At 44.0% G+C, this 19,992-nt stretch overlaps 1 protein-coding gene across 4 annotated transcripts in view; it reads right to left on the reverse strand.

The window, feature by feature from the left end:
- CCNJL (cyclin J like) overlaps positions 1-19,992 on the reverse strand; it is a 79,790-nt gene that overhangs the window by 48,489 nt on the left and 11,309 nt on the right. For 2 of the 4 annotated variants that reach the window (XM_081500581.1, XM_081500582.1), the window contains exon 2: positions 18,238-19,254. In XM_081500581.1, coding sequence (XP_081356707.1) covers positions 18,238-18,270 — 33 coding nt within the window. In that variant the 5' untranslated portion in view covers positions 18,271-19,254. Of the gene's footprint in view, positions 1-13,816; positions 13,932-14,321; positions 14,415-14,702; positions 15,176-18,237; positions 19,255-19,992 lie in introns of those variants that run through there. The other 2 variants (XM_081500580.1, XM_081500579.1) reach the window with 2 other exon arrangements.

Here is a 19,992-nt window from a genome sequence, read left to right on the forward strand (position 1 = left end):
GAACACTGCCAACATCCAGGTCTTCAAGGCCAAGGATATTTTCCAGTGATCCAGTCCCCACTCCTCAGAGTTCTCTATGTCTCAGGATAAGTGTAAACATCTACCGAGACCCACATCCCAGAGCCAATACTCCTGGTCCACCTGCCCGCTCGCTACTTACCAGGCTGCCCCAGGCAGACCACCAATGCATGACCACCATTTGCTGCGGCCCTGGGCCCTAGCAGATGAAATTCCTCTATGTCTCACCTTCTTTTGGAAGCTTTTCGTATTTTCCCAGGCAATGGGATGTCATCATGGGTATAGTGGTTAAGAGTGTGCACTTTGGAATCAGTCTGCATGGGTTCAAATCTTGGCTCTTTCATCTATCTGTTGCATGACTTTGGGTAAGTTATTTAACTCTGTAAACTTTAGCATCTGTCTCATCTGTAAAGTGCGGGTAAAATGAAGACAATTTAATGCCTACTAGAGGACTTAGAGGATTCCCACATGGCACTAGCAGTAAAGAATCTGCCTGTCAATGCAGGAGACTTAAAAGACGCAGGTTCGATCCCCGGGTTGGGAAGATCTCCCGGAGGGTGGCATGGCAACCCACTCCTGTAGTCTTGCCTGGAGAATCCCATGGACAGAAGAGCCTGGCGGAAAACAATCCATGGGATCACAAAGAGTTGGACACGGCTGAAGTGACTTAGCAGCAGCAGCAGAGGATTTAGATAATGGGAGGTAACATAAGTCAGGCACACAACAAGCACCCATTAATGGGAAAGAGCTTTGCTACCTTTCACTGGCTATTACGACCATTGACAAATACAATGGCCAAAAGTGGTCTGAGATGATTATCCTCAGTTGTACTAAGCATAACCCCCCAGGAGTGAGGCTAGGGGCTGTGATATCTTCTGTACAGCTTCTCGGTGTCTGTAGGTGACGCATGAGGTTTTGAGACCCCATGAACTACAGTATGTCAGGCTTCCCTGTCCATCACTATCTCCCAGAGCTTGCTCAAATTCATGTCCACTAAGTCAGTGATGCCATCCAACCATCTCATCCTCTGTTGTCCCCTGTTCCTCCTGCCTTCAATCTTTCCCAGCATCAGGGTCTTTTCCAATGAGTCAGTTCTTCACATCAGTGAAGTGGGCCAAAGTATTAGAGTTTCAGCTTCAGCATCAGTTGTTCCAATGAATATTCAGGGTTGGTTTCCTTTAGGATTGACTGGTTTGATTTCCTTGCAGTCCAAGGAACTCTCAAGAGTCTTCTCCAACACTACAGTTCAAAAGCATCAATTCCTCGGTGCTCAGACTTCTTTATGGTCCAACTCTCACATCCATACATGACTACTGGAAAAACCATAGCACTGTCTGATAAAGAAGTTGTCGGCCAACAAGGCACGGGAGAGTCCAGGGAAATGAGCCAGAACTAGCCTTCCCAGACTCAGATCCAGGTCACTCTCCCTCCTGATCTGACTGCTATATCCCTGTCACCCAAAACAGGCTTCCAGAGAGGATTCCTAGCTGGGAAGGTGTTGCTAGTGGTTTGACCAAAATTCCCCCAGAATTTACGGCCCATCTTAAAAGAAACCATGTAAGGACTTCCATGATGGTCCAATGGCTAAGACGCCGAGCTCCTAATGCTGAGAGCCCAGGTTTGATCCCTGTTCAGGGAACTAGATCCCACATGCCACAACTAAAGATCCTGCAGGGTGAAACTATGACCCAGCACAGCCAAAAAAAAGAAAAGTAACCATGCAAAAGAAACCCTGAAATGTTAAGGGATAACAGGGCATTGCATCTGCATCTTGGTCTGCATCTTGATCCAAGAGGGGAAAAAAAACTCCTAAAGAAAGAAAAAGGTGATGATAAGGCAAATGTGTTAAAGTGTTTACAATTGTGTACTGTGCTGGCAACTCTGCCAAGTTTGAAATTATTTCAAAACAGAAAGTTAACAAAAGAGACCCAAGAGAGATTTCCACTCAGAGCCAACAGCTCTGTACCACTCGCCCCCGCCTTCTCACCTCCCTGTGTGGGTGCCCGGGTGTTGCCCCGCCACCAGGGGAAGTTCCTGTTACATATCACTGCCTTCAAGGCTGCGTGCAACTCTGCTTGTTGAAAGTCAGATTCCGGACAGCAGATCTCAAGGTTTTAAGGTCCCAGCTCTCCCACTTAATGGCCAAGTGCCAAAATCCTTGGAGGCTGTTTCTCTCCCAGCAGATGGAGTTACTGGCAGCCATGCTACCTACCCCACCAGGCAATGAGGTCCAGGAATGTGAGGTATGGACTATAAGGCACAGACCCCAGCCCAGGCGTCCGTGATGAGCACATACCAACGGAGGCGGGGGGCGCTCATATGCAGCAGCTGCTCTGCGCAGAATTGGGGAGACACAGTCCCAGCCTGTCTTCACAGACCTGCCATCCAGGGAGATGCAAACGGAGTAACTCCATTAATAAGTATACAATTACAAATTGTGCTGAGTGCTGAAGGAATAATCAAGGGTTATCTAAGAACACAGCAGGGGCCCACACTGACCTTGTGTGGGGGCCAGGGAAGGTTCTTCTGAGGAAGTGATGTTTGACTGACAGCTAGAGAACAAGAAGGTTACAGCATGTTCTAGTCCCACAGAGTAGGGAAGTATACAAGCCAAACTTAACAGTGAAGTTAAAGACACCATGAGGAAGTAATAGGTCAAATCAAGAATACGGGTGTCCTTCAGGACATATGACCTGGTTTAGCCAAAATTCAATGGCATGAAAAATAATTTTTTAAGGCAATGGGAGGTAGAGAGACCATTACAGAATGAAAGACTTAAGAATAATTTTTGAAAACCAACTGAATAGTAGAAATTATTTGCAATGATAAGACTGATACAATTCAACATCAAAAAACAAACAACTGGATTTTTAAAAGGGTAGAACTTCGAGGAGACCCAACCAGTCCATCCTAAAGGAAATCAGTCCTGGGTGTTCACTGGAAGGATTGATGTTGAAGCTGAAACTCCAATACTTTCGCCACCTGACGCAAAGAGCTGACTCACTGGAAAAGACCCTGATGCTGGGAAAGATTGAGGGCAGGAGGAGAAGGGGACGACGGAGAATGAGATGGCTGGATGGAATCATCGACTCGATGGACATGGGTTTGGGTGGGCTCCAGGAGTTGGTGAGGGACAGGGAGGCCTGGCGTGCTGCAGTTCATGGGTCGCAAAGAGTTGGACATGACTGAGCGACTGAACTGAACTGAACTGAAACAGACATTTTTCTGAAAGGAAATGCAGATGGTCAATAGGCACGTGAAAAGATACTCAACATCAATAATCATCAGGGAAATGCAAATGAAAACCACGAGATATCACCTGACATCTATAGAATGGCCATCATCAAAAAGAACACAAGTAATGGACTTCCCTGGTGGTACAGTGGATAAGAATCCACCTGCCAATGCAGGAGACATGGGTTTGATCCTGGTTTGGGAAGATTCCACAACCACTGAGCCCCTGCTCTAAAGCCCTGGGAACCACAACTAACAAAACCATGTGCTGCAACTACTGAAGCCTGTGAGCCCTAGTACCTGATGGCCCTAAAGCTGGTGCTTCGAAACAAGAGAAGCCACTGCAACAAGAAGCCCATGCATGGCAACAAAGAATAGCCCCCTGCTTGCTGCAACTAGAGAAAGCCCATTTGCAAGAACAAAGACCCAGCACAACCAAAAGGAAAAAAAAAAAAAGAATACAAGTAACAAATGTTGGCAAGGATGTGGAGAAAAAAAGAGAACCCTCCTACACTGCTTGTGGGAATGCAAACTGGTACAGTCACTGTGGAAAACAGTATAGAGATTTTCCAAAATATTAAAATAGAACTACCATATGACCAAGCAATTCCACTCCTGGGCAGACAGCTGAAAAAACCAGAGACACAAATTCAAAAAGATACACGTACTCTAACATTCAAAGCAACATTATTTACAACTACCAAGGTATGGAAGCAACCTAACTGTCCTTCAACAGCTAAATGGATAAAGAAGATGTGGTGTATACATATATAAAATGGAATACTACTCAGCCCTAAAAAGAAGGAAATTTTGCCATTTGCAGCAACAATGACGGATGCTAAGTGAAATAAGTCAGCGAAAGACAAATATTGTATGATATCACTTACATGTGTAATGTAAAAAATGTTACTAGTGAATATAACCAAAAAGAAGCAGACTCACAGATATAAACAACAAACTACTGGTTACCAGTGGGGGAGAGGAAAAGAGGAGGGACAATATAGGAGAAGGGGGATTTTAAAAAAGTGTTATTACAGGATTATATTATATCATGTATGTGAAACTTCTGAAAATTTTACAGCACTATAGAATTTAAAGAACCTGTCACTCAATTAAGAAAATGTAATGCATGAACTTTAGCTGGATCACAATTGGAACAAAGCAACTATAAAAGCCATTTATGAGACAGCTGGGAGAACTGAACATGAACTGAGCCACAGAAGACTATTAATGAATGACAGTGAGTTTTGTAAGATGGCATAGTTGTTATGTTTTTTTTTTTAAATGGCCTTTATCTCTTAGTAGATAATTATGGGTGAAATGACATGCTGTCCAGGGGAGATGAAGCAGGTACTGAAGCTAGGTGGAGAGTACACGGGGATTCACTCCACTCTTCTCTCTACTTTTGTGTATCTTCTTAAATTTCTACAATAAAAAATTAAGGACAAGTTCACTCCAAAGAGTCAGAAGTATTAAGTCATTTGATCACTTTTACAATGATCAGAAAAATCAATTGTTATTAAGTATAAAGTTATGTACCTCGTCACATCTAATAATTCCACCTATTTTAGTGCGTGGATGAACCACAGTGAAACCAATTCTTCTCTGATGGGCACTGAGGTTTTCTACAACTTTTCCTTACAATAATTAAATCAATCCAATTCCTGATGCTTCTTGCCGTTCTTATGATCCTCCCTACCCTTCCCTGTCACCCCAACCCACCCACTCAAGTCACTAGATGACCATTTTTCGACTCAGTAAGTAGCTGGTGCTACCAGCAGGGATGTCCCTACCAAGAGAACACCCAGGCTCTGGTACCATCTGCTCCAGTGACCTGCAAGGGGGCCAGTGCCTCAGGACAATTCAAATTCAGCCTCAGGATTCAATTTCCAAGTAGCTGCCATGTGAGGATAGAGGGAAGCACACACTGCAGTGGGGGGGTTCAGGGGGAGCTTGGAGGGTACCGTGGCCAGAGCCCAGGGTGAGCAGGCCTCCCTAGCGTGACACGAGTCTCAGGATGGTTCTCTGCTGCAGATGGGCCTCCCCGGATCCTGGAAAGTGTTCACAGTTCTCTACCCCTTCCTTTGCATCTTTTAGTATTTTTCCTATTCAGGGTTCCTGATTCTTTTTAAACACAGACAAGAGATGCCATTTTGACCTACTAAAATGGAACAGACTATTTTTTTTTTTTTTTTACCATTTATTTTACTTGTCTTAGTTGCAGCATGTGGGATCTTCGTTGCAGTGCATGGACTCTCTAGTTTTGGCTCGCAGGCTCAGTAGTTGTGGTGTGTGGGTTTAGTTACTCCAGGTATGTAGGATCTTAATTCCCCAACCAGGGATTGAACCCATGTCCCCTGCATTGCAAGGCAGATTCTTAACTACAGGACCACCAGGGAAGTCCCTGGACTTTTAGAAAATGCTAATACCAAGGCTGGCAAAGTTACTTGGAGCATACACCCTCCCACACCACTGATACGAGTGAAAGCTGGTGCAACTTTTGAGAATTTATTAACTGGTGAAATACAAAGCTCTTAAAATCACACCCTGTGACAAGCAATTCCATTCTAGGCATTTATTCTCATGAGCACACTCATAGACAGCAGAGTAGGATCACTATTGCAGTGTTGTATAAAATCAAATGGTACAGCAGAAATGACCCAAAAGGCCATCAAGAGGGGGATGGACAAAGTATCTAATATACATACAGTGGAATATTACTCAGCAACAAAAAAGAAATAAACTCCTAATAGATACAACACAGGTGAATCTCAAAAGTGTTAAAAAACTAAGTTTAAAAAGGCAGACAGAAAACAGCATATATATGCAAACCCATTTCCACTCTGGAAAAGATAAACTAATCCACACAGACCAAAAACAGGTCAGTGATTGCCTGGGGTTGGGAGCAAGATGGGGTGAGTGACTGAGAAAAGGTACCTGGGAACTTTCTAGGTTGATGGCAGTGTTTTATCTCTTGACTATGGTGGTTGTTACATGTATATACATTTGTCAAAACTTGCTGTATACTTAAAACTGCATAACCAGTTAAGATCTGTGCATTGTATCATGTATAAATTAACTTCAGCTTAAAAAAATGAATAAGCAGCTCCATCTAAGTATCCAACCAAGAAATGAGTTAATCCAATCATTGTATACCCATACAATAAAACATTATGCATGGTACCTGTAGACCAACAGTTAACTTAGAAAGTTATTTAGTATATACAGTTAACAAAAAAATTGTTATGAAACTATAATATACTGTAATACACTATGACAACATTTATATAAAATAAAATGTATACATTTGGATAAAAAATGGCCAAAAAGAAACATTTCATTCATTCATTCAACACAAATATATTATCTACACTATACCTTTATTGTTACAGTGAGCAGAAAAGACCAAAAAAATTCCCTTCTGATCATGGAGCTTCTGTTGGTGGTTTCATAAAAATATTTAAATTATTAAAATGTAAACATTTAAAAAATCAAATGGTACAAGGAAGGGTATAAATTCTACTACCACTTGTGTCAGAACACACACACATGGTTTGTTCATACGCAGGATAACTCTGGAAGGATTCACGAGAAATTGGGGTCAGCGGTGCCTTTCAGGGAGGGAACCAGAGCCTCTTCACCATCCAACCTTTCATATGAGTTTTTCCCTTTCATGGTCTTATATTGTCTATTCTAAATAAACACAATGAATTGTTTCGATTTTTTTGCAAAAGTCCAATAATCAGGATTGGGTGAAGAAGAATGATATGGAAATGTGAGCATGATATATTATGAAATCAAATGTTTTAAGAAACGATATTTTCCATCTTCACTAAATAAAAGCTCTATAAAAATGTGATGACACACACACAAAAGAACAGAAGAATCTACACTAAAATGTCAACAGATTACTCCAAGCAGTGGGATCGTGGGGGGAATATTACTTTCTTCTGTTTGCTTGTATTTATTTTCGTAGTTTCCTAGAGAAACAAAAAATGTACTTTGTGTGTTTAATAACTTTTTTTAAAAAAAGGAAGGGAAATCCCTGGCCATCCAGTGGTTAGGACTACATGCTTCCACTGCAGGAGCATCGGTTCGATCCCTGGTCAGGGAACTAAGATCCTGTAAGTTGCATAGCATGGCCAAAAGAAGAGAAAGAAAGAAAAGAAAGAAACAGCAGACCAACAACGTCACCTCTTTCTGCCAGGTTCTCTCAGAGAGAATTGCTGGCTGCACTCCCTTTACCCAAGGGGCTGTGTGGTTTAGGAAGACAAAGAACAAGTCAAGGGCAAGGGCACAGAGCCAACCCAAAGTCTTAACTGTCCTCCCTTCACTTAGGGAGCACAGACTTCCCCAGCCAACTAGGATGCCTGCCAAGACCCTTCCCCACTCCACAATCCAGAGGCCCTGGAGACTGAAGGAGGATACTCATACCCATTTTCTCCCAGGATACTTAGGAGGCAGGGACCAGGAATCACTCTCCTGGTTTACAGATGAAAGGAAGCCTCCGACATAATCTGCTTCTTCCACAGATAACGGATAACATGCAAAGATCTAGTCTCAGCTGAGTGTTGAGGGCACACTGGGGGCTTCCACAGTCTAAGGCTGCTAGGACTCGAGAGAAAATGCCAAGTTCTGGTTCAGTTTTGTCCCCAGATTCCTAGAGAATACAGGTAAGGCAGAGAAGTCAGGGAGTCTGCAAGCTAGATGCCACTTTGAAGGCCATCTCCTCCTGCCTCTGAACCCCGTTTCTCAATCCACCCTCCATCCTCTGTCTGCACACACCTCCAGGGCAGCCTGCATCAGCTCTGGAGGATGCACGCCAGAAACTTCTGCTTACGCTAAAAGCTTCACCCTGGGCTGGCTGTCTTCCCGCTTGAAGACCACCACCATACAGCGCCCCTGTCAGTACCCAAGGGCTTGTCCCAGCCAGCAGTTGGGTTTGAAAGGCCTGGGTGACACATTCCTGGAACTAAGCTGGGCAGACACATCCCAGTATGTGGAACATTTTCTCATGGGTAGACCTGGGTGTGCCTCATGATTTAGGAAAAACTGCTCCCTGGGGGTGCAGAAACCCAAAACTGAGGAGAAGGGAATAGAAAAACCAACTAAGTGGTAACTTGGGTCAACACCTTCTATAAGGAGACAGATGTTCAGCTCTGCAGTGGGGACATTCAAGGAATGTAAGGGAAGGAGTGAGAAGAGGGAATATTGAAGTTGGAAAAGAAAAATGAAAGAATGTACATGCTTTAGGGGTCACTAGAAGGCAGTGCGGTTTTAATCCAGGTGAAGGACAGAGCTGGGGTGAGAGCCTACCACATGCAGCTGTCAGAGTTCCAGGAAGAGGACGGTCCCGAGGCATCTCACCCCAGGAGAAACAGGAGCAGCCCAGCAGGTGCACCCGGGAACAGGCAACAGCAGAGGCCAGATCACTTCAAGGTGAGAAGCAACATGCACGGGTGGGGCATGAGGACCCACCAGGACCAGATAAGGGAGGCCCTGCAGGTAGTCAGCAACTCCCCATGCCCAGGTTTCTCAGGATGGTTTAAGGAGAACCCAGCTCTTAGAGAGCCATCGGACCACAAACTAAGATACAGAGCCTCCACTGTCACGGAGGGCAGAGCCTTGATTGTTTTTGGCATTGTACTTCCATTCTTGGTTAAAATGGGTGGTTTTCTCCCAAGCAAAATTTATGTTCAGGCTCTGATACAAGCAGGGATTTGATCTCATGACAGTTACTGACACACTCTGTCTTACAGTTTCAATCTACAGGGTCAGTCCCAGAACCAGGGCAAATATGAGGTTTAAGTGAGATAATACACAGGGGTGTGCTTGGCACACTGCCTGAAACATAGGAAGTGCTCAAAAAACAGTAGCCACTAACATTATCATCACTAAACATCATTTCTGTTGGTGTTTCAGAAGTTCTCTGTGTAAATTAAGTCACAGATCAGTAAAAATGTCCTTTAACACTCCACTGGTTCCAAAAACACAGTCTCACACAGTTAAAGGCCTTTAAGTGTACAAGAAAGCCAGCTTCAGGAAAACTGGCTGTTTTGGGGAATATACATTCCGTGGCTGCTTGCTCTGATCTCAAATCTGGGGTGATGGAGAAGACCCCAAAGGTACCACGTGACTCTGATCCTGGGAGAAGGTGAATGCCCGATGGAGGAAGAGGGGGCTGGAGGAGGAGGAGGCCTCTGGCACACAGGCTCCCAGAGTCCCGGAAGAGAAAGCTACCAGCGCTGCCAACGTGGCTTTGGGAGGGTGGGGGTACTTCTTCCCCAAGTACTCCGCTCAAATCCCCATATTCAGAAAGTCTTCCACATACCCAAGAATCCTTAAATCACAGTGATGAGGGCTATCAAACATTCTGTTTTACTAACATAAGCACTTCCTCCTAATTGGAATGATGATTATGTGTAAAATGGACATAAGTCAAAAGGAGACCAGAGCGAGTTCTATCTATTGTACTGCTCGTCCAAAGATAAAATTCAGGAAGGAAAATGGAACCTCCCGGCAGAAGTGTGGGAGGAATGATCTAGGTTTCTATTATTCAGGCTAAACCTGTAGTTCTTTTCCTACAATCCCAAGGCAGGACTTTGGTCCAGGTCAGTAGATCTGTCTTTGTGGGGGATTCTTTTCCTAGTCCCTCCTCTATTCCTCTCCTCCCCACCCCCACCCCCACATTATCCCAGAAGAGAATCAGACTATCTACTGTCTAAGTCTATAGCAGGCCAGGAGGCAGCCTTCAGCTGATCCTGTCCCTGGCACCACAGCCAGCACTGCAGCCGCTCACATGGACTGCCCCCACCAGGCCAGGGGGACCTCCTGGGACATGCTTGAGACACGACAGAAGGTCCCTGGGAAGCACTCCTGCACCACCATTCAAGTGCCGCAGGAAGTCCACCTGAGCCTGGTCCTTCCCCTCTGTGCTCCCCCAATGGCTGTGCCTGCAGCAGGTGAGACAGTGGACACCCCTTGTCTTCCCTCCATACCACACACCGATCTGGGAAAGCTGAGATATCACACAACACACCTCACGCCTGTGAGAGGCTCACAGTCTGGTGAGTAGGACACAGGTAACAGGACCATGAGGGAAGCATGAGGTTGGGGCCAGGACACTTGGGGGAGGGGAGAGAGGCTTGAAGGACCAGGAAGTTGGGCCTCAAGCTGAGAGCCACCCCCTGCCTTAATTCCATCATGTGTATCCAGAACCTGCTCATTTTAGATGGCTGGATGCATCTTTTGGCAAAAAAAGAAAAAAAAAGTGGGACCTGGTCTAATCCGAACACTCCCTGGGCCATATGCCTGAAAAACATCACCAAGAGCCTCACTGTCACCACCAGCCTGGTGGGGATGACTTGCTCCTCTCTCAGGTTCAGCGAAGAAGTTCAAGGGCACAGGTGTGATGGGGAAGAATCCTGACTCCCTTGTACTGGCTGGCACCCCAGACCCCACCAGAAAAGTAGTTAAATGAGGAGGAGCTCTAAGTCTGCTTCAGCAGAAGCAGTAGGGCCAGGTAGGATGCTCAAAGGAATACTTTAATATTCGCAAATGATGTAACCTACAGGGCTTAATTTCCAAAACATACAAACAGCTCATACAATTTAATAACAAAAAAAACAAACAAGCCAATAAAAAATTGAGCAGAAGATCTAAACAGACATTTCTCCAAAGAAGAGAGACAGATGACCATTAGTCACATGAAAAAATGCTAACATCACTGATTTTTAGCGAACAGAAAATCAAAACTACAATGAGGTATCACCTCATACTGCTCAAAATGGCCATCATTAAAATGTCTACAAACAATAAAAATTCTGGAAAGAGTGTAGAAAAGAGGGAATCCTCCTTAACAGTTGGTGGGAATGTAAACTGGTGCAGCCACTATGGAAAACAGTATGGAAATTCCTCAAAAAAAAACAAAAATTGAGGTGCCATATGATCCAGCAATCCCACTCCTGGGTTCATACTCAGAGAAAACACAAATTTGAAACGCCATTCACAACCCAATGTTCATAGCAGCACTATTTACAATAGCCAAGACATAGAAGCAACCTAAATGTCCATCAACAAATGAATGAAGATGTGATATATATACAATGGAATACTACTCAGCCATAAAAAGAATCAAATAATGCCATTTGCAGCAACATGGATGAACCTAGACATTATCATACTAAGTGAAGTTAAGTCAGAAAGAAAAAGACAAATGCCATATGATATCACTTACATGTGGAATCTAAAATATGATACAAATGAATTTACTCACAAAACAGAAACAGGCTCACAAACTTTGAAAACAAAGTTATGGTTACTGAAGGGGGAAGAGGGGAGGGGAGGGATAAACTAAGCGTTTGGGATTAGCAGATGCAAACTATTATATAGAGAATGGATAAACAGTAAGGTCCCACTGTATAGCACAGGGTACTATATTTAATATCCTGTAATGGAAAAGAATATGAAACAATATGTATATATATGCATAGCTGAATCAGAGTGCTGTACATCAGAAACTGACACAACATTGTAAATCACCTATACTTCAATTAAAAAGAAAAAGAAACTAATAAGACCAGTTTCAAGTCACAGGTGACTCTGGGCATTAACTCAAGTGAGTTTTCAATCTCTTAACACGTAAGACCTGGACAAACCCATCCTCCCTCAAGGTAGGCAGCCCAACAGTGAACTACTATGACATGGGTGAGGCTCAATTAATGGGGAACTGCCTGCCCTGCTCCTTTGAGTGGCTGAAGGAGAGATTAGAACATTCTTATTTATATACAAAAGGTCGAGGATTCTCAGGTAACTGAGCTGATTGAGTTTATACTGCTCTCAGAAATCCTTCCTGCCAGAAAGGAACCAATGAGGTCAAAGCCATTCCCCTAAGCTACAAGCAGAACTGATGACCACTGGCACCTGCAAAGAACAAGGAAGCCCAGTTTTTACAGCAGGCCTCACTAATTCATTTAGCCACCACCTCCAGAAAAGGACCAAGACCTTACTACCTGGTCTACCACCCCCACTCCCTGCATGTTAACTGAACCACCAAGATCTGGATTTCTTTTCCAGATGCCTTGATATGCTTGCACCTTGGGCCATACTGTTCTGGGAAGAAAACCAAGGAAGCAGAGGAAAGCCACAGCCCTGACAAGCAATGCAAAACAGAGATGGACTAGTAGGTACAGGAAAAAAGATAACTGGACTGGAATACAGCTACCCCCTCATGAGGAAAAAACTCTGAATAGCTAATGACTTTTTTAAGCAGAACTCCACAGGCATTGGGTGCAAATGCACTGGATTTGAGACCTGTCTGTGCAGGGACCCAGGCACTCCACTAAGCAAACCTCCCCTTCCCTGTACTGAGTTGGATAGTGTCCCCCCAAAATTCACATCTACCCAGGACCTCAGAATGGCTTTATTTGGAAATAGGGTCTTTTCTGATGTAATTAGTTCAATTAAGATGAGGTCATGCTAGATTAAAGCAGCCCCCATTCCAACGACTGGTGTCCTTATAAGGCGAGAAAACAGAGGCATAGACAGATATACGATAGAACACCATGTGCCAACGGAGGCAGAGACAGAGTGATGCATCTACCAGCCAAGGAAAGCCAAGGAGTAACATGGCCCTGCCAACACCTTGATTTTGGACTTTCAACCTCCAGAATTGTGAGAGAGTACATTTTTATTAAGTCCCCAGGTTTGTGGTACTTTGTCCAGCAACCCTAGGAAACGAATACACACCTTTTATTTCACACCTGTTCCCCAAAACACCCTTCCCAGTCTCAGCCCAGGGGCAGGAGACAAGACAGGCCATACCTCTAACCCACCTGGACTCCTCCACCTTCCCAGAGCCCATCAGCACTTCTCCCTTTAAGGGGTGGGGGAGAGCAGAGATCACCTTTCAGCTGTTCCCACCTTCTGCCAGTGGGGCACACTGGCAGGGGAGTGCTGGTTTTCTCTCCACATTCTCCTTGTTTTGTAGCCTCTCCTTTAGACTAGTGTTTCTTAAAATCTTATTCAGTCCCATCCTAGATATATTTGGGGTGGGGCATTACTACATATGCCCTAGTCTAGCATTAACCTAACTGTTCTTTATATCATGTCACTACTTTTACTTAAATAAACTTATATTTAAAGGAACTGCTATATCGTTACAATAAATGGAAAATCAGCATCATTTACTCTACGCAGAGCTTGCTAGATACATGTTTTTAAATTGCACATTAAATATACGATAATTATTTTTTTTAAGTCCGTTCATGTATCCTTTAAAATAATCTAGAGTGACAATACTATGGGAAATACCACCTTAAGGAGTACAGTTTAGTTGTCTAATAACTCTGGATTCCTGTGCAGAAAAATCAATTTAAGCTCTCCAGTCCCGTTTCTCATTCCCCTTCTCCCCGGGAATGTCCCAGGAGGAGGCTAAGAGCAGAAGGAAAGAAAGGCACCGGGAGTTCCTAGTTCCGACGCAGTGCGACCTGAGGATATGCAGTCAAGAGCGAAAGGGACTTTAAATACCCAGTCCTGCGAGTGACAAGGACGAGGAGGGACTGACCTTCTCGCGCAGGGTGCAGTGGACGTCCGAGGCGACGCGCCCTTCCCACCACGGCTCATCCATCACCGCGTCTGCAGCGCCGCTCTCCGAGGCTACCGGGCTCTGAGGGCGCACCCTGAGAGGACACAAGCAACTTCGGAGCCCGCAGCGCGCCCCCCAGCTCCTACCCTCGGCATCCCCATCGTCTCTTGTCCTCGGCCCGGGGCTCTGCCGGGCGCCCCCTTCTACCCCACTCAGCGGAGGGCGGTCGCCTCCCAACCCAAGAAGATTGCAGCGTCCCCTCTCCTTTACTTGCGGGACCTGAGGCGACCTGGGGCTCTGCAACAACTTGCAGAATTTTTATCTTCCTTTTTGCAAAAGTTGCACAGAAAGTTGCAGACTCCGCTAGCTCTCCAGAGGCCGGAGCTCCGGCAGCGGCCACCGGCTCGCCGTCCCCAACTCCTCCCCCGCTACCCAGCCTTTGTCCTGCTCCCACATCCTGCCCTCCAGCCGGGGCGAAACTCACGCATCCCTCTCCGGAGGTGGGGGGCTGCGGGCGCCGGGCCCTTCCCAGGGCCGAGCCGGCTGTGCCCTCGGGTGCCTGCAAGAGAAGGGGCCCCTGGCGCGGGGCGCTCCACGCTCTTGACGGCCGCCTTCGTAGCCCTACTCGCCCCTGCCGCCGCCGCGCCCCTGTGTGCGCTCGGGTCCCGCCGCGGCTCGCAGCCTCCGGGCCGCCGGGGGCCTCCCTCCTTCGCTGGGGGAATTGGGGGCCGGGCCTCGCGCATGCGCCGCCGGCCCCCGCACCCCGCGGGGCGGGGGGCTGGGAGTTGGAGTCTTTCTTTCGCGCGAGCTGGCTGCTTTTCCTGTCCGCACTCCACCCGCGCCTGGGCGGAAAGCTTCCTCTTACCTTCGCGGGGACTCCCTGTGGTCTTCTGGACACCCGGTGTGCTCACGCGGGCAGCGCTAGGACCGCGGCGCCACCTGCGCGTGCCACTCGTGAAAGGCGCGGGGCAGGATGCCCCCAGAAAGTTCTGTCTCTCGCGTGCGCTGTTCTATCCTACGTTTAGTCGGTTCCACCTGTTTTTCTTTTTAACTAGCCCTACAATGCGGAGGTGGATGTCTAAATGTAAAATTCCCACGGACGCCGCCAAAACCCGCTCTTGATTATCCACGAGTCCCTGTTTCTAAAGGAGGCTCAGTAAATCAGCGGATTGTCTTTTGTGCTCCTGCAAAGTAAAGATCTACTCGTTACATTGGGAGTAAACCAGTGTTTTTGGAGGGTCCGGTGGATGGAAAGCGTTGTCTTTTTAATTTAGTTTTAATTTGTTTTCGAAAAGACACTCCCTTGAATCAGCCCCTCTGATGGAACAACCGATTGATTGCTTTTTGTGATACTTTTGGAGATTCACAGACTCGTTTCAAATCCAGCTACCGACTGGATGACGTTTGCCATGTTCCTCAGACTCTCGAAGCCTGGGAACCCTAATGTGAAAATTGGGAATTAAAAGTGCACCAATCTGCTGGAGATACTGCATCATTAAATAAGATAATTCGTATAAAGGGATAATCCCCATGCCAAGTATAAAACAAACACTCAATAACTAGCTGCTACTAAGGAGGCTTTAGTTTCTGACTAGTTTCCTACAGGCAGGAACCCACCTGAAAAAAATTTTTTAAATAAGCTTTAATAAGCTTCAATAGGTGCTTAAAGAGAAGTTTTAATGTTAAAAAAAAAAAAACCACCTTGTAAAAGTGAAAAATATCAAGGAAGAAGCATTAATAAATACAGGCTCTTAATAAAGACAAAGATTGAGCAGAATGAGAAATTTGAGGAAATAGAAAAAGGTGAAAATACCAACTTTACACAAATTAACTCTTTTAATAAAATTCTAACGATTGTGGGTAGATGGAGAGTGGGTGAGGGATGGCAACACTTCTTTTTCTAACACTTAAATGGAAGAATATCAATGAGTAAAGCTAAGCTTTTTATCTTTTAAAAATGAGGGATAGAGCTATATATTGCCAAATCTTAAAACATCGAAGATTTATAATTCAAACAGTGTGGTGTTGACACAAGAGTTGGGTGGATAAGTATCAGTGGAATAATCGAAAGTTTAGAAATATATCCTACATACTTAGAAACTAACTATGATAATGTGGCATTTCACTTTTGAGGGGAAAAGGATAAATTCTTCAATAAACTGGCCAGGGGAAATTAGTTAATTTGAGGGAAAAAAGTAAAATTAGGGATTTATTTAAACCATCATCAAAATAAATATAAGAACCTGTCAAATGACAAAACTGAAACAATTTAGTGACAGTTTGATGTTATTTATTCAAGGGAAAATAACTCATGGATTGAGAGAGTACGGTGCCTTACAAACAGTAGAACATTCTTCCCAAGGAATTTTGGGCAAAAGTGAATTTTATATGCATAATAATGGAACCTAGAAAGTTAGTACCGATGATCCTACTTGCAGGGCAGCAAAGGAGACACAGACATAAAGAACAGACTTTTGGACACAGTAGGGGAAGGAGAGGAGCAGATGGGATAATTTGAGAGAATAGCATTGAGACATATATATTACCATATGTAAAGTAGATAGCCTGTGGGAGTTTGGTGTCTGACTCAAACACCTGCAGGAGATTGGTGCTCTGTGATAACCTAGAGGGGAGGGATGGGAACGGAGGAGGGGAGCTCAAGAGGGAGGGGACATATGTATACCCATGGCTGACCAGAAACCATCACAATATTGTAATTATCCTCTAATCAGAAATTTTAAAAGAGAGATAGTTTTATAGAGTGTTAAAAGAAGGAGGAAAACAGGGCATGATTGACGAGGGGTCCTATTTTTTAGGGTCAGGTGAGCCAGCTTTAGCTCACTTGGAGGACTCTGATTGCTGTGCTTAGGTTCCCTAGACAGTGAGATGTTTCCAGTCGGTGTGGGCTGACTTAGGTTTAGATATGTGATGTAGGCCAGACCCCTGGGGTGGCCTCCACATAAAGAACTAACTTTATCAAACCCAAAGAACTACAAACAAATGACAACCTCCCCCATTAAAGAAAAAAAAAAATCACAAGATAATTAAAAGAAAACATAGGTGAATTATTTCAGACGACGGCTAGAGGTTAAGGCACAGGAAGAAACAAACGGCCAGGATGAGTATATATACATTTGAATAAATAAACCCAAGGAATCCCATGGACAGAGGAGCCTGCATCCGTGGGATCACACAGCCGGACTCGACTGAAATGACTTAGCACTCAGCACTCAGCCATCAAATAGCACCAAAAAGGCAAATGATAAACCGGAGAGAATGTTGTTAACAAATATGACAATGGTTGATCTTACCATATAGACCTCTTGTAAATCACTGTGTAAAACACTAACACCTGAAATGCAGGAATGGATGAACAGGCATGCGTGAAAGAAGAACTTCAAATGGACAATTATAATTTTTAAATAAGCTTTTTTTAAATGCTCATACTCACTAGCCAAGACATTAAACATGTTTTAGAAACAGGGTGTATCTTTGACAAGAATTTTTTAAAACACGATATACAGGATTGACAAATACAGTGTTGGTGGGAATCAAAATTAATACCATCTTCTGATAAACGATATAACTGTATTCAGACGCAGTTCTGAGTGGACTGGGAAGCAGGCCAGACAGCCTGAGGGCCTGGGCCCTGCGTGGCCCACAAAACTGACCCACATCCTCCCCTGCAGCAAGGCTTCCTCCACTTCATGGTGAGCTGAGCAGACATCTTATTCCTGTAAGGTGCCTGGCCTCAATTCTTCATCTGAGACAAAGATCGCTAGTTGCAAGGCTCAACTAAAACCATTTACAGCCTTTCAGCACATAGATTATAGTTACTTTTCTGTCCAAAACCATAGGCTTTTGCTTTTTTTTTAACTTTAACTGATACACTCAATTAGTGTCTTTTATATTGAAATGCTGGAAAAGCAGGAGATAGTTATGCCTCATCTATTATTGTAAAAATGTAACAATAAACTTCCTCAAACTAAAAAAAACAAAAAAACCTTAAAAATGTATCACTGGATCCAGCTATTCCTCTTCTGGAAATTCACTCTAAAAAAATAAGCAGTTGAGTATACAGATTTCTTTACAGGGGGTTTCATCACAAAGCTTTTCCATTAAAGCAAACAGGGACTGGTTAAATATTAATTTGGCTCAACATTTTTTAAGAGAATAAATAATTGTTTGAGAAATTGTTCACAAGATATTAAGTGAAAAAGGAGATTAGATTATGATCCCAATTATACATTATGCTCACATACACACACTTAAAAGAAAAAAATTGTCCATAAAAACATTCAGTCAGTCCAGTTCAGTCACTCAGTCATATCAGACTCTTTGTGACCCCATGAATGCAGCACATCAGGCTTCCCTGTCCATCACCAACTCCCTGAGCTTACCCAAACTCTTGTCCATCGAGTCGGTGATGCCATCCAACCATCTCATCCTCTGTCGTCCCCTTCTCCATCTGCCTTCAATCTTTCCCAGCATCAGGGTCTTTTCCAGTGAGTCAGTTCTTTACATCAGATGGCAAAAGTATTGGAGTTTCAGCTTCAACATCAGTCCTTCCAATGAATGTTCAGGACTGATTTCCTTTAGGATGGACTGGTTGGATCTCCTTGCAGTCCAAGGGACTCTCAAGAGTCTTCTCTAACACCACAGTTCAAAAGCATCAATTCTTCAGCACTCAGCTTTCTTTATAGTCCAACTCTCACTTCCATACATGACTACTGGAAAAACCATAGCTTTGACTAGACTGACCTTTGTTGGCAAAGTAATGTCTCTGCTTTTTAATATGCTGCCTAGGTTGGTCATAGCTTTTCTTCCAAGGAGCAAGCAAGCATCTTTTAAAACATTACCCTGTGTAATCAGAGTGGTAGTATTATGGGAAATTTTAATTTAGTTTTTATTCTAGTATATCTGAATTTTCTAAATTTTCTTTAAGAAACATGTATTACTTTCACAATCAGAAAAAAAGAATGAATGCTATTTTTAAAAAATCACGTGATATATTTACAGCGTGGCCTTCCATCAAGTAACAATTCACAGTGTTGTTTTGTTTCTGGTTTGGTTTTATCTTTTTCATAGCACTATTATTTCTTTCTCAGGATACACCAAAGGAGGTCAGGTCTTTATTGTTCATTGAGTTGGAGTTCTCTCTTCCTGACTTCAGGTTCTCGGTTATCCGGAGTCCCAATAGGTGAGCGAGATGCAGAGACTTTGGTCTTTTCTCCCAGGGCTATTTTAAGAGGATACTAAACATCATTCATGTTCTTCAGTCTTTTGTGTATCATTCTCAGGAGTCTCTCATTTTCCCTGTGTCTCTGAAAGATAAAAACATGCTGCACTGATGGTTTTGGTAGTGAGTCCTGTCCGCAGGTAGAAATGATGTCGGTGCCCTTAGCAGAAGAGGCTTCCTGTGGTAGATGACAGAGGAAAAATGCAACTGGAGTTACTTCTCCCACTCATTGCATTATGAGAACTAAATAAGCCAAGAAGTATTCATTCATTCATTCAAAAACTACAATTTTATCAAATATGAACTATGAACCAATTACTGCCTTCCCACTTCCAATCTCTGAAACTCACAGTATGGGAAGCAAAGATTTAGAGCAAGACCATCCTACTTATCTAAAACTTTCCCAGCTATAAAGTGAGAAAATAATTTTTTTTCTCTGATCTTTCCAATCTTCCTCAGAGGACAAATCAATCTAATATTATCAACTGCTCACTTTTTTTTTTCAATTGCTCACTTTAACTTTCCTTTGTCTTTTTTCCCCTCATAGGATACAAGCTCTCACATTATAAATATATATTTATGGTGAAAAGGATGTGTTCTCATCCTGTTCCCAGGCTTTGATCTCTTCCCCAAGGATAAGCAGTGCCTGACATTTCCTTCCAGAAGTGATCCACGCATTTACCAATATGAATACCCATGCCTTTTCCCCTTTACGTGAATGGCAGTGTATGGAACACATCCTTCTGCATCTTGTTTTTCCCTCTCGGTTGTCCCATGGCAGTGCCCATAGAGCTGTACAGTTACCCTGTGTGTGTGTGTATGTGCTTAGTAGATCAGTCATGCTCAGTAATGTCTGGCTCTTTGTGACCCTTTGTGCTGTACCAGGCTCCTCTGTCCATGGAATTCTTCAGGCAAG

Source organism: Giraffa tippelskirchi, chromosome 6 (assembly GCF_054371585.1).
Source record: "Giraffa tippelskirchi isolate mGirTip1 chromosome 6, T2T-mGirTip1v1.2.pri, whole genome shotgun sequence".
NCBI lineage: Eukaryota > Metazoa > Chordata > Mammalia > Artiodactyla > Giraffidae > Giraffa > Giraffa tippelskirchi.